Genomic DNA, 22,107 nt, shown 5'->3' with positions numbered 1-22,107 from the left:
CCCGGACTGAGGCCACACTTTCCCAGCCCCACCCTGGTGTGGGCTGTGAGCTCCTTTGCAGGACACCATCTTTCTTCGCAAGTGCACCAAGGAAACATCTCCTTGACAACCTCCAAGGGAAAGTCAATGAGAGGAATGAAAACACATTGCTAAGGAGGAATCCTAGTCCTCTGGATCCAGACTCCTGGCTGGGGGGCTCAGCGATTCAGGACAGAGATGAGAGACTTCCAAACACGCTGCAGAAGGGGAGGAGGGAAGAGCAAGGCGGCCGCATGGCCACACAGCCCCTCTTACAATGGGCTGGCATAATCAGATAATATAGACTGAGGCCAGCACAGCCCCCAAATCCGCCAGTAAGAGACCCCCCCACAACCCCCAGACCTGCAGGTCGAGGGATATGGGAACGAGCTGCCAGGGCCTGCACCCTTCCACCCGTTCAGGATGATTCCCAGGTTCCTGGGAGTAGAAAAGTAGCTCTTCCTCTCTCTAAAGTCGGAGGTGGCTGGGATAAATTGTCAGCACACGGTCCAAAGAGTCAGAGTTGTGAGGATATAGTCTCTTCTGCACAAAGATCCCCATATCCCCAGAGGGCAACATAAGATGAGATACTGCGTAGGAAAGGGTCCATGGCGAGCGGCTGTTTCCTTCCATGCTGCCCATGCCACAGGCCATCGTCTCCAGCACACAGCGTGTAGAGGGGGCAGCATACATCTTAAAACGCTCTTTTCTTTCTCCTGCTTTAAATTTGTTACGTTTTCATGAATCTTTCATAGCAATTCAGCTATGTCTATGTCTATGCCTATGCCTTTCATAGCAATTCAGCTATGTCTATGTCTATGCCCATGCCTTTCATAGCAATTCAGCTATGTCTATGATTCATGCCTAAATTATGAAGGGGCTAGATCAAAAGCCATTCAAAGACCCACTAGCTTAGAGAAGAAAGGCCCAGGGCTAGTGGTGGGGAAGGGGCATCTTTTCAGGGCTTCCTGAGTGTCAGTCCGGTTCAGTAATTAAGTTACAGCCCCTTGAAGTAAGGGCTGTGTTATATGCAGGTGCTCAGCTGGAAGACACAGGGATGGATCAGATGCAAACGTTCTTTCCCAGCTGGACAGGAGCTAATAATGACTAAGTTCTGCTCTACACCAAGGCCCCCAACACACATGCATACAAACCACCCCAACACACACACACACACACACACACACACACACACACACACACACTCTATGTATCTGTACACATATATACACACACATGCATGTTATATGTAGCATATGTGCATTACGCATATATGTATATGTAGTATTATTAGTAATATTAAATTCATAATATCCTCTTTCACACTGTTACACTCCTGAGATAGCCAATGTTAATGCCTGCTGTATAATGTATAATGCCTGCTTCCCACACTATAACCCGTTCACAAAGAAACATAAAATTATGCACACTTACATATTTACAGATGGATACAGGCTGTTTTTTATAAAAAATATGGATGCCACCTTAATTTTACAATTCGTCTGCATTCTTGTTGTTTGTTTTCCATTTAACAACCTGTCATAGGCATCCCTCAAGCCAGTAGAGACGAATCGGATTCACCCCTTTCACCATCTGCATTAATATTTAATAGTTTGCATGTAGCCTAACTTCGTCCACCATCGATCCGTTAATGCACACTTGGGTTGCGTCCAACATTTTGCCACAATAATTCACGTTGTGATAAATACTACTGTATATATATATATCATGAAAAGTGCTGTTTTCACTGCTATGAGCCAGACTCCCCGAAGTGAGACATATTACCGGAGGGAACAGGGCAACGCAAGGCGACGCAGGATCCTGGGAGGCTGCGTGAATGATTGTTTTCTATTCCAGCTGCACTGCCTTAGATTCAACAGGGCCCGACAGAGCCCCACGCTTGGGTGGGTGTCCTCTCCCTGGGTTTCACGTGCCGCGGCCACCATCCCAGGCCTGACGCCTTAAAGGATCTGTTAAGAGCAGCCTGACAAGGGCGGGGGGGCAGGCCAGAGGAGAGCGTGCTCGGCCTCTTCCAGGGTGAGCCACATCCTGAGGCGTGAGGGCATGTGGTCAGAGCAGGAAGTGAGTGTTAAAACAGACAGCAGACCTTACAACTTTCTCCCACTTTGTTGTGTCTCTAAGCGGCCACACGAAGTCGCCTTTGCTGGGTGCAGGGTACAGCCCCTGCCCAGGTTTCCCGGAGAAGAAAACCAGCATGGGAGCTGGGTGTCCCGGCCTCAGTGGGGCAAGCGTCCTTCAGGGGGCAGGGGTATCCAGCGCCTGGAGCCCCGAAGGTCACAGAGCTCCTTGGTCAGGCTCTGCGCCTTGCTTCCCATGGTGATTCACCCACAGACGGGGTTTGTGGATGTGGGGGTGAAGGTGTCGGTGTTGCTCACAGCCCTGCTTGTGTCTCACGTCTGAAACAGCTCCCCCCATTGCTGTCTCCCAAGCTCCTTACAGAGCCTTTGCTCATAGTAGTGTTTTACAGATTATTTTGTAAATGAGCGAGTAAGTCAGTGACTCTGGACCAAGGTCAGACTTTGAGGTCCTGAGCCACTGGGGCACAGCCAACAGGGGACTCTGAGGCTCTTCTCTGCCTACCTTCACGGCTTTCGCTCTGTTGATGAGCCCGTCATCTTGAGAACTCCCAATCAGCAGATCGACCTTCACCCGCGGTGTCCTCTGAAGAGCTCTTGCCGGAGCCTCTCGGAGGTACTGGCCATCAACCACAGGACCCCAGTAGTGGAAAGGGCCACTCACGGCCAGGAGCTACATTGGGAGCAAAGGGATGCCGTTATGTGTACGGATTTTATCCTTCTTTTAAAAAATGGTTCTAGAAGAATCAGTTGCATTGCTTCACTTAATCAGGTTTTAACCGTAATGAACACCGATGCTGGTTATCCATCTGGGCTGTACTGGGAAATCAGAGTAAAATGACATGAACAACAGGTGGGAAGGACACCAGGCCAGGGACTGGAAGGCGAGTCTCTCTCTGAGCAATGGGTGGTCCCCAGAGCCCCCCACCCCACCCCGAGGTGACAAAAGAGCCCCAGGGAGGCTATAGGCCTGAGCTCCTAGGTGTGTAAGTGAGCGGGTGTAGACGTTGACTGAGGAGTAGGTAGGTGGTGGCCAAAGGCAGGCTCCGATAGAGAAATTCACCAGCTCTAGCCACTCTCCCAGTAGCTCACACCTAGGGGAGTTGAGGGTCAGACCTGCTCCAGGCCTGTGAATCCAGGCCCTGGGCTGAAGGCATCAAGCCCTTGGCTCTGATGACAATAGTTCCTCCTGCTAGTGTCCCCTTCATCAATGTCAGGGACAGCCAGGGACCACAGGCTGTGAGCAGAATCTTTTCAGGTGGAAAAGGGAGCACATAGCTGTCCTATCTAAGAGGATGGGGTGGCCCAAATCCACACAGGTATGACCATCATGCTCAATCTGTGTGGCTGTGACCGGCTGGAGTGCGACCACCGTCCTGGCACAGTCAAGACCCTGGATCTGTGTCACTTCATTTTATCCTCCTACTCTATAAAGCCCACATTATATTTTACATTTATATTTTACAGATAAAATCCAATGGGCAGAGAGACCTGTTCACCTTCAGTACCCGTGCTTGGTCCATCATGAGCTGGGCCCACGCACGGTGCTGGGGGTCAGGGAGGGCACATTCTAGCCGTGGCCAGTCATCCACCCCCTGTGCAGCGTTGGGTGGGTCAGGTCTCCTTTTTAGGCCTAGTTTTCCATTTGGAAAAGATCAGAGAGTGTCCCTCCCCAACTCACACTCAAGTGCCCACCTTGGTCTGGGCGTCATTGAGAACACTGGCAGGCTTCTGGCGGAGACAGGACACCATTTCTTGCATGGACGAGGTGGGGCAGCTGATCTCCTCTGCCAAAGCGGCTGCCTGCTGCTGAGCCCTCCCCTGGCTGATGACAGCAGCTGGGGAGAACGCGGAGCCACCCTGGAAGAGAACGCAGACTCAGGAGGAACAGTCTAGATCGTCTCCTCCCCTGCCGCCCCCTGCTCAGCCCAGAGACCTTGGGGCCACATCAGGGCTCGGCATCGTTCATCCACACTTGGAAGTCCCAGGACCCTTCCCAGAGATGCCCACAGGCATTTGGGAGGTCAGGACTGATCGATATCATATCGACACCATTTGTGATCTTGAACGAGTGTCTCACGAGGCCTCTGTTTCCTTACCTGGGAAGGGCGGGCCCTGGGCAGAGTGATCACTGACTAAAGCTGTATATTGAGACCCAGAGCTGATGGTGGTTGAAGAGGGACAAGGACCAGAATTGTCCTTGTCCACATCCTCCACCCCTAGCTCCCGGGTCTCCTGGAATAGCAAGTTTCCTGGCTCAGTTAAGACAGAGTTGGACTTTCAAATAGATGCCCGTCTAGAAGGTGATGGAAGCATAGTCATTGTGCAAGTAAATTTTTCAGCAGAGTCAATGCAAATCTCTGTCAAACGCTGGCTGGCTGGGAGTCTTTCCCCTCTAGGAACTCAGGTGGTGGCAATGCCAGGAGGTCTGTCCCCAGGCCTGGACTGTTGGTGGGATTGGTCTCTGCCCAGGATGGAAGAGGTGGGCTGAGTGCCTTGGCTAGGGTGCAACCCCAGGGCCTTCCGTCTGCGGACCACCCCCAGTTCAGACGCTGCTGAACACTATGACATCAGGGACAACAGGATGGGGGGGTTGCAGTGGGCCTACCAGCACCAGAACTATTACCGGGACCACTGCCACTGGAAAGACACAGCAAGGGCAATTGATCGATGACTTCGATTGTTTTTTGTTTGTTTATTTTTAAGATTTATTTATTTATTTCAGAGAGAGAGAGAGAGAATGAGCGCTGGGGAGGGGCAGAGGGAGAGAGAGGGAAAGAGAGAGAAACAGACACCACGCTGAGCAGGGAGCATGATGTAGGGCTCAATCCCAGGACCCTGAGATCATGACCTGAGCCAAAGGCAGACACTTAACCGACTGAGCCACCCAGGCAACTCGAGGACGTCGACTGTTAACTCAGGAGCTTCCCCCACTTTAGCCCTTTCATCCTCACCAACGCTGTGTAAGTTAGCTGCTGTCCTTGTCCCCATTTTCACAGGAATGAAAATAAAGAGATGGAGAAGTTCCGTAACTTGACCAAAGCCACAAATGCTGTCAGGGTCTGGGCCAGCTTAGGGGTGCAGGCAGCTGGGCTCCAGAATTTGCTGTGCTCCAGGACCCTGGGTGGGGCATGGGAGGTTCTAGTTCTCTGAGCAAGCTCTGTACTAAGAGGCCTGGGCTGGAGAGTCCTCTGTACTGCCCGCCTACAAACACCTGCCACATTCTCACCCTCCCAGGAACTTTGTGTCTCCTGCAATGTCTGCAACGTACTAGAAGACAGGTACGTCTGCTGTCCCCATTTTGCAGACAAGCAAACTGAGGCTCCAAGACAAAAGGGAAATTCTCGTTTATTGAGTATCTAATAGGTACCAGGACCTAGGATCTTGGGAACAACAAAAACTAATAATGATAATTAACATTTACTGAGTAATTGCTAAGTTTTGGGTATAGTTGTAAGCATTTCACACATAGTAACTCATTAAATCCTCTCCACAACTCTCAGAGGTAAAGGTTATTTACCCCTTTCTCTTAGGACGAAATTAAGGCACAGAAAGGTCCAGGACCTTGGCCAACATCACAGAGTGGGTGACTGGCAGAGCCAGGACCCCAGCCCAAGCAGCCCGCCTGGGCCACGCTCTCAACCACATGTGTTTTTATAGGCTGAACAAGACGCTGTGTTCTTGAGCAGAACTGCACGCTCTTACTCCAATGTAAAGAGAGCATTGATCTGGCCGACTCCAGAGAACATGTTTCCATTTTAGACCCTATGCTGAGCTAAAACATCCGAAACTGGCAAAAACACCGCAAATGCAGCAAAGGGTATATCAGACGGCGCCACTCTCACTGGGTCTTGGAGAGGATCGTTGAAGAATAGCATTGGAAAGCATTCTGGAAACTGTAAAGGGAGGTGCCTATGGGCACCTGAGTCAGCGGCCCGGCTACCCACTGTGTAAAACAGACAATAGATGCCCAGAGGGGAGGAGACCCATCCTCTCGAGATCCCAGCTGGACAGATTTCCTGAAGTCGGAGAGCACATTCCAGCACTGCTTCCAGAAAGTTCCAGTGGTCTCTATGCCCCCCAGTCAGGACTGAGGGCCATGGGCAAAGCACAGGCATTGCAATGAGGACAGGCTGCCCTGCAGGTAGGGCTGAGAGGTGGGGTGGGGAGAGGGCCAGGGGCCGGGGCTGGTTCTGGCTGCAAGTAGGGCTGAGGCTCCGAATCTCAGCGGCTAAATGCAGCCTGATGCCGCTGCACACAGCCCTCAACCTGGCTCCGACTCCACATGGTGACTTCACAAATGACCCAGCACCCTTCCCCCCTTAGTCCCATGGACACAGTGATGCCAGCTCCCCACGCTTCCCCCCAGGGTGAAATGCCTAAGGATCAAAAGAGAGAACCTCGGTGGAGTGTTCCTCGTGTGTCCTCAGCATTTTACAGATAATACCTCATGCCTCACGACCATCACATGAGGCAGATGATATTATCGTCCCGTTTTATAGATAAGGGGCTCACGACACAGAGAGGCAAATGACCTGCTTAGGATCAGAGGACTGGGTAGAGGCCAAACCGCAGCGTGACCATGGGTGACCAGGCTCCAAGGCCAAGCCCTTGGCCACCAGGTCAGCCTTCCACATGCACTGGGCAGGTTCTCAATGAAAGGTGGTGGCATTATTACCATCTTATCTCGACTTAGTCCTTAGGACCAAGGAGGAACCTTGCGGCCAGAGTCAGAGGTGAGGCCAGTGGTAACCCAAGCCCAGACAGAGCAGAGCACATAGGGTGTGGATCCTCACAGCAGCAATGTCATCCTGGGGTCTGGGAGCCGTTTCTGACAGCTCTGAGCCACGCAGAATGGGGGGTGGGGTCGTCTATATTAGTTTTCTGTCCTCAACCCATTTAGGTAAGCTCAGAGTCTCCTGTTGTCGGTGGGGTTTGCTACAAAACGCACAAGGCAAGGTCCCTGCGCCGTTGAGCTCCGGCATCTGTAACACACAGGGTCCTAACGCCTGAGCTCAGGGTGAGAAGCAGCAGCTGTGAAAGTAAATACCCAGCCAGCCCAGAGCCAGGAATTCAACCGCGGTGGCAACACACAGGGGCAAGATGATTCCACCCGCGGGTTTCTCTCCGACGACGAGGGGTGGACCACTGGATCTGCTTGGTCTTAAGAGAACACACAAACGTGTGCAGTCAAGGTAGTCAAGGTCAAAGCCCCAGGGTCTAAATTGCAAAGCGAGCTGGCAAACTGCAGGCCCCGGGGTGGGGCTGCTGAGCCCCCCTTGGCTGCAGGTAGGCCTCAGGGATGCGGACGTCGGGAAGGGGCCCTCTAATGTTTTCAGCACTGTGTGTGGCTATAAAAAGCCCGAGCTCCCGATACCGTGAGGAAGTGGTTAAAGGCGTGGGTTACAGCGATACTGCACGATGGCTTAGAGAACTTTCCTCTTCCTCAAGTATGTTGTTTTAATCGATCTTGCTGAAGGAAATGTCTTTCTTCACGGAAAATCGGTGGTTAAACAAGTCAACGGCCGGCTGAGCCCTCCCTTTAAAACACTTGGATGGTGAGCAAAGGATGGGGCCGGAGCAGGGTGAGCCATGCAGAGCTTTACAAAGTGCAGGGGCTTCGGGGACAGAACAGGGTTCGCAGCCGCGGCCTGTCTCGAGTCCGTAGACCAGGCTGTCAGCCCTGTCTGAAGCCAGCAGAAGGACCAGCTTCACACTCCAGCCCTGTCACTCGCTGAGGGAGGGATTCAGGGCAAGTGACTGACATCTGGGGGCTTTGGCTACTCCTGTGAATGGGAATGACACGCAGTGCTTTAAGAGTCATCATAAGGACATGCACAAGATGGTGGGGTTCCTGTGCACGGCGGGGGGTGTATTCACATTGTGGTTAGCACCATGGGGGCTGACGGGACCCCTGCAGGGTGTGGAGGCAGGGGTGTCTTCAGCCTGCCTGGTCACACAGCAGTCTCACTGCCAGCCCTAGGCCTGTGCTTATCTAAATCTGACTTAGCTACTAAAGGGCAATGAGTTTCCGCTTGTTGTGTGTGTTTTTTTAACTTCAGAAACAGTGCAAGGCAAAACCACAATTGCTGACCACTGCTTTTTCTCCCTGGAGCCTCTGAACATTGTAAGGGGCCTTGATCTCCATGAGCCACTGTAGTCACCTCAGAACCAGGACCTGTCCCCATCCAAGCACACGTATGGGCACAAACAGTCACAGACAGAAAGATACACTCACAATATAGTCACACACAGAGACACACACGCTCAGGAACACGCAGTTGCAGGCAGACACACACAGACATACGATAACACACACATACACACCAGAACTTCTTGACATGGACAGCCACTCCCGGGGAGGGGGGGTGGGAGGGATGGCAGATAGGTTCAGGGGACTGATTACCCACATGAGCTAGCAAGGAAAGAAACTGGGTCCCAAGTATCCCAGCAACCCCAGAACAGGGCCTGGGACTCAGAAAGGTAGGTTTTGAATGAGTGAGCCAGTGACTGTGTGAGTAAGGGCAAGGATGGATGGATGGATGGATGGATGGATGGATGGATGGATGGACGGACAAATGGATGGAAAGATGGATGGATGGATAAATGAATGATGGATGGATGGATGGATGGATGGACAAATGGATGGAAAGATGGATGGATGGATAAATGAATGATGGATGGATGGATGGATAAATGGATGGATAATGGATGGAAGGATGGACGGATGGACAGAAGGACAGATGGACGGATGGATGGATGGATGGATAGATAGATGGATAGATGGATGGATGGATGGATGGATGATGGATGGATAGATGGATGGATGGATAAATGGATGGATGATGGATGGAAGGATGGACGGATGGACAGAAGGACAGATGGACGGATGGATGGATGGATAGATGGATGGATAGATGGACAGATGGATGGATGGATGGATGGATGATGGATGGATGGATGGATGGATGGATAGTTGGGTCTATTTATTCTCCTGAGTGAAAAGGGGCATGTGCATGAAGGGATGGTGAGAAATAAAGTTGAGAGGACTTGGAATCCAGCCTAAGCAAGAGATGAAATTCAGAGGGTGGTAAACCATAGCACACAGGATAGCGATGGGGAGTGAGGAAAGGCTTTTGACCAGGGTGTTGCAGAGAGCATTTTAGGAATGTCATTGGTCATTTGTCCTTGCATCCTTGGCACTGAAAACAGTGCATGGCACTCAGTAGGATCTCAGTAAGCGACTGGCCCCTGAAAACTTCTGACGATGCATTTCTGATGGCAGAGATTGGGATGGTTACTCCTTTACCCCCAGAGCCTCGCACAGAATGTGTGCACCAGAGGCCTTCACTAAACATGGATCCAGCAGAATGGGACTGGAACAAGTGGCTGGATGGTCAGCTGTCAGGTTGAGCAGGATGAGTGGGAGAGAGCGGTGCTGAAGTGGGGAGCCCAGCAGAAGCTTGCAGGGTCTGAGGAGAAAGGATGAGGTGTGAACCAGGTGTCATGTGCAGTGCTCTACACCAGCTCCTCTCCTGGGAAGGGGTCTGACCCAGAGGCTGCCACCAGAATATTGTAGACATTTGAACCGGGCAATATTACTGAGCTTCCCAGACAGCTCAGAGAGAATTCTGGAAGCTAAGGCAGACAGAATTTTTTTAAAGCTGTCACACATCCACATTAATGCTAGTATTGTCTTGAATATTTTCTACACTGAAATCATCTTCCTGATCCCCAAAAGCATGAGCTTAACTCTAATTTGTAGCACTTCAGTTTTGGCAAAACCACAGTCACAGGGATGATAATTAACAGAACTTCGATCTTGAAATGCTCGTCTCTGGGCCTAAGAGCACATTTCTCCCTCCTCTTCCTCCTCTTTAGGAATCAGCACAACTTGGCTTTACTGGGTGAAAGCACAGAGAATTTCAACAAGAAAAACAAGGGTATAACTTAGCCCTTGCTAAAGCCCTTCCAATATCATCGATATTATCGCGTTGCTCTTGCCTTGAAGGGCCTTGACACCAGGTCCTGGTACAAACCCCAGCTTGGAAGAGCTGTGGCTTTCCCATGACGCTGGGCTGCCTCAGTAGATGACTGATGTCATGAGAAATTCTTGGGCATCCGTTGCCCCTCCCCATTGCGTATGGCCCCACCAGCTTCTTGGGATAGTCCAACTTTATCAATTCCCAGAGTCCCCTATTAATTCAGGGCGAGGGAGTGATGGATGAGTTTTATTGGCTTTTTGTACTTTCCAGAGTATTCTAACTTTTTTCCAATAAATTTATATTAAATTATAATTAGAAAAAATTAAAAGTACATTTAGAAGATCAATTCCATAATAAAATGTAACTGAGTCTTGTTAAGAAGAGAGCACTCGTTATCATTTATCATGTAAGCTGATCATTGGGCAAGTGGAGTGGCCAAGGCAATGAGACGTGGGACAGAAGGAGGACCCCTGAGGGAGAAGGGAGGTGATCCTGACTGTGAGGGTTCGTCCCAACGACCAGCCTGGCTGTCATCACAGTCTTGTGAAAATGCCAGTCCCCTTCACACCCTAGAAAAAAGTTGGCCTGTATTGTCCTACATCCATTGGTGTCACCTTAGTTTATTTAAAGGTTAAACAGAACAACTTTTGGAATTTGTGGAGCAAAAATAGCGGCACAAAGATCCATGATAGAAAATCTAGGTGAGCAAAACAAAGAAAATAAAAATTACACATAATCCTCCCAACAAAGGAACACCACTGTCAAATACTGTTAGCGTGTGTGTGTGCCTATAGCTGCATGTGTATCTACTTATATTTACATATTTATATGTAGGAAATAAGTGAGATCATATTGGTTCTAAACCTGTCTTTTTCACCTGACAGTCAATTGTGAATATCATGCTGTGCTGTTGCCTATTCAGTTACGAGACTGTTTCTAAAGCCATTGTGCAATCGGGTACTGAGGCTGCTAGGGAGAGTCATTGAGAGGGTAGGAGCACCTGCAGGCCGGGGAATGTGACAGACTCGGATGCAAATCCCAGCTCTGCTTTGTCAGTGTTTGATTGGAGACTCTTTCTTCAACTGTCAGAAGGGCGATAATGATACTGAGAGTTTCCCCATAGGATTGTCGTAGGGGAAGAAATGAGACGATTTTCATGTAATGGTAAGTATGCAATAAATGATAGCTACTATTGCTTCCCGTTTTATGATGTTCTAGACAATCCTGCAATGTACATACACCTTTATAGAGAAATTTATCCACATACCCATGACAATTTCCTCATACAAAGGCATTCCTAGGTCAGAGAGTATCCTTTTCTTCTGACAGATGATAAACGATTTATTGCATGAACTGCTTGCATAGCATTTTAGTGGTTTCTTACTAAAGAGATACCATGTGAAAATATGAAAAGAAAATATTTTTGTATCATATATGCATGATGAAGACTTACATAGGTTTGAAAGCTATGTTTCTTGGCATCTAGAGCTAACTTGGGAAAGTGGTTTTATTGAGATGTAACTCATGTATCGAATAGTTCGTTCATTTAAAGCGTACAGTTCGACGGTTTTTAGTTATATTCACAGTCATGCCACCATCACCATGATCCAATTTTAGAACATTGTCAGCGTCCCACAAAGAAACCATGAACCCATTAGCAGTCATTTCCCAGTCCCACCCCCACGCCCAGCCCCAGGCAACCACTAATCTACTTTCTGTCTCTGCAGATTTGCCTGTTCTGAACATTTCATATAAATGGAATCATGCAATATGGGGGCTTTTGTGTCTGGATCCTTCCACTTCATCCATGTAGCTATACCCTGTTCTGTTTAATTGCTGACTCATATTCTATTGTCTAGATACACTATATTTAGCTTATCTACTCATCAGCTGGTGGACATTTGGGTTCTTTCCACTTTTGGGTGATTGTAAATAATGATGCTGTTCAGTTGTGTGTGCGTGCGTGTGTGTGTTTTCAACTCTGTCAGTTGTGTACGTAGGAGTGGGATTACACAGTTATGTGCTTACTCTGTGTTTAGCCTCCTGAGAGGCTGCCAAAACGTTCCCTCAAGCAGATGCATCGTTTTATATTCCCACAAGCAATGTTTGAATGCTCCGATTTCTCTACATGCTCACCAATTCTTGCCGTCTCTTTAAAAAATTATTAGGAGCATAGCAATCCTAGTGGGTATAAAGTGGTATCTCGCGGTGGTGTTGATTTTCACTTCCCTGGCATCTAAGGATGTTGCGCACCTTTCCGTTTGCTCATGGACCATTTCCAGATCTTCTTTGGAGAAATACCTACTCAGATCTTTTGCCCATTTTTAAATGGGGTTATTTGTCTTTCTGGTCTTTTGTTAGAAGCGTTCTTCATATATTCCAGATACAAGTCCCTTATCAAATATACAATTTGCACATTTTCCCCCATTCTGTCTCTTTCACTTTCCTGATGGTAGCTTTTGCAGCTTCATATTTTTAACACTGAGGAAGTCCCGCGTATCTGTTTTTCTCTGCTGCTGATGCTTTTGGAGTCATAGCTAAGAAACCATCACTTTACCCCTGCATTCTACATGGAAGTATTTTTAAGACCTTTTTCTTTTGTTCACAATGTGCTGCCAAAGTGCCCTCCAGGGAGACTGTGCCTTGGTGCATTTTGTTTGCAAACTTAAATTACCCACCGGCTGTGTCTGCACATGGAGGAGAACGAAGAAAGGTAGCGGCAGGTAGTAGGAGCCCACTGTGTTCCTTGCCCTTTACAAACTATTCTCAGTGTGTGCTTACTAAACCTCTGATCCGAGCAGGGAGGACTTCTGCCCCATTTATGAAAGAATGGCAGAGGCTCAGAGAGGATAAATGACCTGACCCCAGTCACCCACTGCTTGGAAGCTGGATTCAGGCTGTCTCCAAAGCCACTGCTCCACCCAGCCTCCATGTGCCAAAGGGAACAGGGATGGAGGCAAATTTCTGTACTCTTCCTTCCTTCTCCAGATACCTTGGCAAACCCTGTTCTCCACATGGCTCAGCCACACAACTGTCCCCTTTACCTATGGAGATACAGTGTGGAGGTCTCATCTGCACATTTGGGGGAAGCTCTCCAAGGCGGTGGGGGGACCTCCCAGGCACTTCAGCTTGGGGGAGGGGAGAGGAGCCAAGCCTTGGCTCTGCCCTTTAGAATGGAGCTAGCTCTCCTGTCATGGTTTTCCTCCAGGTTCCTGCGGACTTCACAAAATGCCGTTTTCCATCTGTCACAAACATTACATCTAATTGTCTCCGTCACCTTCTGGCTGTCAGAAACCATTTAAATGCTTGCCACTGAAAAAGTACTGATTTCGCAGGCAAAGCGATCACCCGTTAAAAGTGACACTGAGTGATGACTGACACAAGGACAGGCCCCTTATTTCAAAGGGATTTTATAAAGAGTTTTTCCCTCCGTTCTCAGTCAGCGATTCCTATTGGTATAGGTTGCCTTTTAAAAATAATTCCATAATTAGAGCTTGCAAAAGTACCCAGATGTTTCTTTCCAGTCACTTAGGCCTGTAGCTTTGTTTCAGGGACCAGCTGGCCCATAAAAAGGACCAGGGCACCTTTAGAGAAGAGAAGGAATGCACTGGCCCTTGAGGATTATAGCCTGGGGTTGAACTGTGGCTTTGCCATCTTCTTTTTCTTCGGCTTCGAACGAATTACATCTCTACACCTCAGTCCCTCCACTCTAGGGCGCTTGCCTCACAGACTTGTTGCGAGAGGTGCAAGAAATGTGTTGTGACGAGCTCTGCAGGCTGCCTGGCTTCTAATACTTCTGCCAGTCTTGGTTCTGTTGCTATGACCAGCAGGACACCTGCACGCCTGTACATCATTGACCAATTCCACCTAGTCCCGCTTTTAAAACCTTGCAAACAAAACCCCTGTAGAAAAGCGATAAGAACGTGAATTTAGAAATCAGACGCATTCGAACCTCTATTATGTTGCTTGGCGGCATTGTCATTTTCGGGGAAATCAACTAACGTCACCAAATCCGTTTTGCAAGGGTGGGATTTTATCGGTACCTCTGGGGTGTGTTGTGCAGATTGGTGAAGTTGACGCATGCAAGGCACGCATGGGCAGCCCTTGTCCAGCACCGTGTCCTTGTACCTCATTTCACGGTGGAAAAATGGAAGTGGAGAGAGGTCCTCCCACAGGTGCCCCTCCCCCAACACTGGGAGAAAGAATGGAAGCCTTGCCGCCTCAATTCTACTCCACAGGAGAGATCGAGCCACTTGTGTTCCCTGCAAGTTTTGACTCTTGCAGTCAGCCATGGTGTATGAAGAACTGCCCCAAGAAATAGGAGGGTCTGGAATATTGTCAAAGCTAGTGAAGACTTCTAGAAGTGAGAAAGCCATGTCCAATTACTATTTTCCTCCCAGTCATCTCTGGACTGCCTCCCTCTCTCCATTTCTCCCCTCCTTTACGTTCCTCCTCCCTCCTTCTTTCAGCAAATGCCACCGGCCAGCTCCGAACCAGAAGAAAGGGCTCACCACACCTGCCCTAGAGAAGCATGGTGTGTGCACACGGTCTGAGGTTCTGGTGGGTATGTGTGGCCTCGAGAGTGCAGGAGAGGAACTGGCCAACTCCTGTGCCTGAGGGAGGTCAGGGTGGCCGCTCAGAGGACAGTGCACAAAGGCCGCGACTTGGGCTGCCTGGGTGTGATCAGAGCACAGTCCTGGGGCCTGAGCCTCACACACCAACCCTCCCCAGCAAGGCCTGGTGTGTTCACACGGGCCCAGTGTTAGCCACTGCGGCGGCTCCTTCCTTAGCTTGTGTTAGCCCCAGCGGGGCGAGAGGTGTGAGCCCAGCCCCCACCCGGTACAGAGGACAGCCCTGACAGCCCCTGGCCCGTAATTCAAGGAGACTGTCTCCCCAAACTTTCCGACACAGACACTCCCAGGGGATGCTTACTAAGGTGCCAGTGACTCTCTATGAACTAAATAGTTATGAGTCATTTCCAACACCCTCCCCTTTAAATGTGTCAGGTGGAAGCAGATATTAATTATTATAGTCGTAGAGAAAATGGACAGAGCATGGGCACCGGGATTGGAGAAATCTTACTCAATCTTGCATTGACAACTTGGTAAGTGGCTTTACTCTCAGGGTCTCGGTTTCCCCATCTATAAAATGGGCCTATTATGTCTCAAGGTATGGCATCAAGAGCATGGGCTATGGGGCCCATCAGTCCAGGTTCAAGTCCAGGAATCCTTTCTACCCGCTGTGCGTCCTTAGAAAAGTGATTTAAGTTCCCTGTGCCTCAGTGTCCTTGATGTAAGACGAGGATAAGAAGAATCTTCACCTCGTTTATTTGTTGAGGTGAATTCAGGAGACAACAGGGAAAGTGCATGTATGTGTTAGGTTTCTAATAAGTAAAAGCAATCACTAAAAGCATAATCGTTATTTCACAGAGTTCTTCCCCAAATAAACTCAACGAAAGCACCAGGCAGAGCGCAGTGGTTACTATTTATAATGTTATTGCTACTCAAACTAAAATAAGAAATAGTGAAATAATCCTCCAGTTGAAAGAAGGCTTGCAGGGTTGAATTTTGTTCCGGCCAAGGATATTTTAAGCCACTGAGCTTGTTTGTCCCTCCCCGTCCCCCTCGGCTGCCACCCGTCGCTGCTGTAATTAGCTGTTGCTCAGTGGGCGACGGGGTAGACGCCGACCAGCAATTTCACACCCGTCCTGCCACTTATGAATGCCTGACACCATTTCAAAATCACATCACAGCCGGTTCCAAGCTTGCTCTCCTTAGGTACCAGCAGCAGGACCTCGTCGTGAGTACGAAAGCTCATCTCCCAGAAGCTAGGGCATCCCAGAATGAAAGCTCGGGAGGGGACGCCAGTGAAAGCCATCATTGTTCAGTCACAGATCTTAACCCTGTTTTGTGCTATTAAAGCACGTTTAGAGGTAGCTGGGCCTGTGTCTTTGATATGTTTTAGGAGATGAAAGTGCCAGGGCAGAGCGCTCGGTAGACCTGACTCCGTTCACGATGAGAAGCTGATCACAGAGGCCTTATCGCTCTGTGTCCAGCCAGCTGTGTCGGCTGTCCCCCCCATGCTGTCCCCGGGCTGTCCCTGGGACACAGCCTCTGCTCTGCTGCGGTGAGCAAGGCTATTATCAGGACAGTTCCATGTCCGTCTTGGAGCACTTTGATACGGCAGCTGCCGCAGGGGATCAGAAAGCGATGAAGGCCTTGAGGAAGTCTGTGATCTACAGGGAGGGGAGGGTTTTGTTTTTTTCAATTTTTTCTTAAACCTGCTCCCTCTGTCCTTCCCTCCCATTCTCCCTCCCTTCTTCCCTTCCTTCCTTCCAGTAACACATGATGCTCCCTTGGGCTGTGAGAGGGGCTAGTGCTGGGTGTGTCAGTCACTGACAAAAAGCTGGGCTCCCTGATTTCATGGAGCTTACAGCTTTTGGAAGTCAGACCAGCAGAGAGATGGGAAAACGAAGGTGTTAATGAGAGACCCTTGAACAAATTATCTTCCTGGAGCCTGATGCCACCCAGCGCCACCATGCACCGACTCTCACTCTGGTCTTTGTTCTTAAGTGGAGTTCACAAGGACCTCTGTGCCCTTCCCAGAAGCTGGACTATATATTTGCCCCGGGACAGATAACATGTAGCCTTTCAAAATTCTTTCTAAGATCCCTCTTTGTTTAACCATGATGCCTGTCTCCTTTGTTACTGTTAGAGTCTTGGTCTTCCAAAGGAAGTGTCCAAGATAATCCATGGGAACACAAAAAGAAAATTCTAGAATGTAGTATTTAATGAGTCTTATGCTTTAAAAATATTTTTATATTTATAATGTATATCTTTGCAGAGTCATCTGCATATATAATTAATGACAAAATGTGCATATATGGGGTACTTCCTCAAAACTCTTACTGTCTGGGTGCATAATTGAAAGTTTGGAGATGATTATACCAGACAACAGGAAGAGACCTTTTTCTTGGTGAGCTGAAGAAAGGAGAGTCCAGCTGGGACATCCCTGTAGGCCTACAGTGTCTGCTCTGTTCATAGGAATAAAAATGATCAGCAAATGTTTTGCTTCTGGGACAGCTGCAAGCCATTCTGGCAAGGCTCGGTGGCAGACAGATGGCCCCATATCTGCCATCCCTCTTGCCCACCAATGCCACATGGCAGGAGCCAGTCTCGGGCACCAGCCATTTGGATCATTGAAGAACTGCACCACTGGGCAGAGGACAAGAGCAGGGGGAGACATGGCGTGGCCTCACCTTTTGTAGGGAGTGAAGGGAACATGAGCCCTGTGATGAGACTCTGACTCAGTAAGATGAAAGTTCATCAAAGCTCTGGCTGGCCCCAACAGGAGACTCATCCCTGATTCTGGCAGATTCTAAGATGAGGGGAAAGCCATTCTAGGTCACTGGAACAACAGGAGTAAATTCAGAGGCAAAAGCCAGCAGAGCCTGTCCAGGAGACAGGAGAAAGGGGAAGGTGACTGGGCAGGCAAGTTGGGGCAGTGAGTTTCAGATGAGAATCTGTACAAGGCCAAGGATGACGGGGGGCCATGGAAGGCTGGGGCAGAACAGCACTGAGACTGAAACGATTTGAGGAGGGGCTACTGGTCAGCCTGTGCCAGATGCATTTGAGAGGGGCCAGGGGACCGCAGGAGGCAGGATGACGGATGAGTGGCAGATGCTAAAGTCACTTCCGCCTCCAGACAAGATGCAACTGAAGTCATCCCATCATGAAAAACAAAACGAGAAGGCACAAAATGAACATCCCGGCTGGCCCTGTCAAATGTCTCGTTTTGATGGACAACTCTCATGTTCAAGGTTGAGCTCAAAGTCACCCCTCCATCAAGCCTTGGCTCCCCTGCAAGCACCAGCCATTTCGTCTGGTTTCCGTCATCTCTGGAGCCTCCACCATGCTGCCCTGCCATTGTGGTTCATCCCTGACCCCTGTTTGACTCACACTGAGCTCCTGGGTGGCAGGGCACATGTCACCATCACCCCTGTCCCCCTAGAGCTTAGCCTCATGGCTGGCCTGAGGTTAATATTCATTTAATATAACCCTCATTTGAATAAGTGAGTGGCTCATTTAGATCTAGGAAAGAGGTTGTATATTGGGACATGAGAGGAAGTTTGTCAGGCAAGCAAAGTTACAAAGACTGAACTTGAGATCCACTCAGAGAACTTTCTGAGCTCTGAGAAACCCGGTGACCTCTTTATCAACCCTCACAAAGCTGGGAAGAGGTAAGGTCTCCCCCCGAAGTGGGGTTCGTGGGTTAGGTTGAGCAATGACCAAAGACAACAACTCCAGTGAATCAACACGTTTGTGCAACCCATTGCAGCAGAGCACCACGGCAAGCAAGCTTTCACTTTTCTCTCTCCTGAGAACACTGCCATGTCAAGAGGCCTCTCAAAGAAACACACAGAATCGCATGACATGTGGCTCCCATGCCTGCTGGAGAATTCAGTCCATCCAGGTGGACCACTTATCCATCTTTGGAGATGGTTCCAGAAATAGAAACAACTGCCATCGCTAGAGAAACAAGAGGGTCTGATCTCTCCTGGATGATGACCATGGTTAGCTTACTGTCTTCCCCAGAGGTGAATAAGTCAGTATTCACAACCTACGTGCTTTTTTTCAGAAGGCAGATGCAGGACCTTCATTTATTCATTTAATTAGTGGATAATGATGGGTCATTTCTTTTGGGATAGGCTCAGGGTAAGGACCTGCACCTGCCTTCCCAAGCGCATGCTCCACTTTGAAGGGCAAGGGAGACATTCATCTATGTGCCTTGCACTGTGCTAGGTAGTCTGTATACATGGTGGCGCAGACCCTCAGTCCTGGGAAGGCAGTGGGATTAGTAATACCTGTGCAAGGTCTCACAACTCCCAAATATCTTGAACTCCTTCTCTTGCTCTTGATTTCAAATCCATGTGTCCTATTCCCGTGAGCAGTTAATACTATAAGGAATGTTCCGAGGAGGGAGCAATCACCTTTGGTTGGGGGAGGTCTGGAAATATGTAAGAACAAGGTGAGCTCTGGGTTGGGTCTTGCACGAGGGAAGACATCCCCCACAGGTGGGGGAAAGGCCAGCAGCAAAGTTCATGACTTTGGCAGATAGGCAAAGGCCTATCTGACGTGCAGAGGGCCACATAAAGTTCTTGTAGTTCAAGGCCACAACAAGGCCTTGAACGGTGATATTGCCATGGGAGGGGGGTGGAGAACAAATGTGACAAGCACTGAATGCCAGGAAAAGGGATGATGTTGGTCCTGTGGGAAATAGGAGTCTTCAGCAGATGCTCGAGGAGGGCACAAGGCTAGAAAGGTGTGAGGGAAGCACTGGGACGTGGGAAGCCCCTCTGGGAGGCGGCATAATAGTGACAATGGGCGACTCACCTCCAGAGGCTATTGAGCAGGACCTGGGTGGTGTCCCTCATCAGCTGGTTAACGTAGACCCAGCAAGCTAAACTCTAGGAACCTCGGTCTCTTCAGGTGAGGTCCAGACATACAGACTACTTAGGAAGAATAAATAGGTACCGTAAAGAAGAGCCAAGTCTCTTTCGTGGCACTCCCCAAATATCAGTTCCCTTCTGGTCCCTGAACACTGCAAGCATTCCCTGCCCTGTGATTTCCTAATTTTCACATCAGTGTCATTCTGGGCTCATTTCAAAATTCTCTTCCCAGGCGGGACTTCCCCTTCTTATCCCCATTCCCTCAGGTGCTTTCTACGTCATTAACTGTTCACATCGCTAACTCAGCCCCTAGAGCGGCACCTAACACACAAAAGGTGCTCAACAAATATTTGTTGAATAAATGGTTGAATGAATGAATGAGTCACTTACCCAGCTCTGGGAGGGACATAAACTTGGCTCTCAAACAACTTCTAGTTTGCATGGGATCTTGAAGGTCATATGGTTTCACCCTTTTAAACATGAGAATCCCCTTGACAGTCTTATGACACTGAGCATCTGCTCATGCAACTTCCCTCCTAAGTGCACTGGCCTACACTTGACCGTCTCCACTGAGAGGGAGCTTATCAATTCCCGAGGTTGCCTTTCTCATCTTTGAACCTTTCATTTATGGGGAAAAAAGGCAAAATATGTTTGAGTAGAACCAGGAGTCTGCTAATACTGGACCAAGTTGTAAACCATGGGGCTTACACATCCCACTTCTGCCACAAGATCCTGAGTCGCCTTAACTTTCCAGAACCTAGAGCCCCTCTGCAACCCAAAGCTGGAGAAATGGGCTTCTTAGTGCTTGGGCTAGGAGGCCTTCCAGTCCCCCAAATGGGGAATGTAACACCCGGCTCCTGACAATGTGAAGAACATGGTGGAACATTCCATTCTAGTAAGGTGATGACTGCATCCTCATACTTAATCGAGGCATCATCAGCCTGTGAAGGCATCTTCTGGGGCCATTAGCCTGGGACCTAATAGCTAATTAACTGGCAAACCTTCCAGACGTCGGGTGCTTTCTACACAGATGGGCTTGAGCATCTTTCGGAGCCCTCAAATGTGGCATCGTGACACACTGTCACCGGGCTGGAGCTGACCCTATACTTTCACTTGAGGTCCTTGGTGGGGGCATCCCCTGCCAAGTGTTTCTATGTCTTTGTTTCTTGTACTGACTCAGAACATCAGTGACCTTGAACACCGACAATCTAATCTGGTCCCACCAAGCCTTACTGCCAGGTGACCATCTGGAACCAGGAGTCCCCGCCTCTCCGGGCTCCCTCCCTATTGGCATCTTTCTTATACTCCCTTGGGGTTTTGACAGTGTGTCTCTTTCCTCCACTAGATCAGAAATTCCTTAAGGGCAAGGAGGGATGGAGCCTCACTCGTCCGCATCTGAGTATTCCCTCCCTGTCTGTGTTCCCAGGTCAGGTTGGACACATCAGAACTTCCCAACTGCCATAAGTTCACTAAACTGAGCAGCATTTGCAATCCATGAGACGCTCAGGTTGATTTAGTCAATGCTCCCATACCTCTGTGGGACAGCTGTAATGCAGTGGTTCTCAGTCATGGGGCACTTTTGCTCCCTAGGGCACATCTGATGATGCCTGGGACATTCTGGTGGTCACGACTTAGCAGGGGTCAGGGCTACAGGCATTAGGTAAATAGAGGCCAGATGCTATTGAATATCTGATAGTGCACAGCACAGCTCCCCTCGCCCTCCGCCCCCTGTCCCCCACCCTCTGCCACTAACACACACAGCAAAGAACGGTCTGGCCAGAATGTCCATAGGGCCAAGGTTGAGAACCTGTTGGGAAATTGGAAACAAAGGTCTAAAGTTGGAGGTCACTTGCAGAGACGGGCACATAGGCACTTGGCTGCCCTGGCTTCACCCCTGCTCTTGCTGATAGTGGCCTAGGGCTCCCACCTTCACACCCACTGGTTAAGCCACAGCTCAGCTCCCATGCGACAGAGTTGGTGGTTTTAGGAACATTTTCTCAATCTCCCTCTGTTTCCTGGCAGTTACCCCCAAAGTGAGAAGGAGATAAAGAAACAGCAAAGCCAGGGGAAGTTAGTGGCACCCGCCCCATCACCCCCGCCTCCCCCCCCCACGCAATTACCCACTAGAAACAGGCGGAGCAAATACTGCAATCCTGGTCGCCAGGGGCTGCAAATTCTGAGCTTCTCCTTCTGCAGCAGCTTCTCCTGTTCATGGGCTGTGTTCTCTCATGGAGACCCCTCTGTGGCCCCTTGTCTGTCTGTCTTCTGCCTCTGCCATCAGACTTGGAGCTTCCCCAAACCCTACAGCCTGTGCCAAGCCGCAAGTTCCTCCTGCTTCTCTTGACCTGGCTTGTCCCAGGCCAGGTCCGAGTTAATGGCACCTCCACAGACAGGTCATCCCCCTACCACTGGCCACTTGTGGGAAGTAGCTCCCCTCCCAAACCTCTTTTACTCCTCTCTGTGAATTTGGGGGGAAAACTCCACTTTGGTGTATTTCTGCCCCTCTGTTCTTCCCCATCTGGATCTTTCTCAACATTTCCTTTGTGCCTTCCTGGGCTGC

At 49.6% G+C, this 22,107-nt stretch overlaps 1 protein-coding gene across 1 annotated transcript in view; it reads right to left on the bottom strand.

Moving 5' to 3' along the window:
- Positions 1-22,107, bottom strand: part of TG (thyroglobulin) — a 243,772-nt gene that overhangs the window by 31,637 nt on the left and 190,028 nt on the right. The window contains exons 43-44 of the mRNA XM_008684160.2: positions 3,810-3,974; positions 2,620-2,787 (exon numbers count right to left, since the gene is read on the bottom strand). Of these exons, the coding sequence (XP_008682382.2) occupies positions 2,620-2,787; positions 3,810-3,974 (333 nt within the window). The remainder of the gene's footprint in view (positions 1-2,619; positions 2,788-3,809; positions 3,975-22,107) is intronic.

The sequence above is a fragment of the Ursus maritimus genome, unplaced genomic scaffold, assembly GCF_017311325.1.
Source record: "Ursus maritimus isolate PB19 unplaced genomic scaffold, ASM1731132v1 scaffold_9, whole genome shotgun sequence".
NCBI classification, from domain to species: domain Eukaryota; kingdom Metazoa; phylum Chordata; class Mammalia; order Carnivora; family Ursidae; genus Ursus; species Ursus maritimus.
This window is presented reverse-complemented; position numbering and strand designations above follow the sequence as displayed.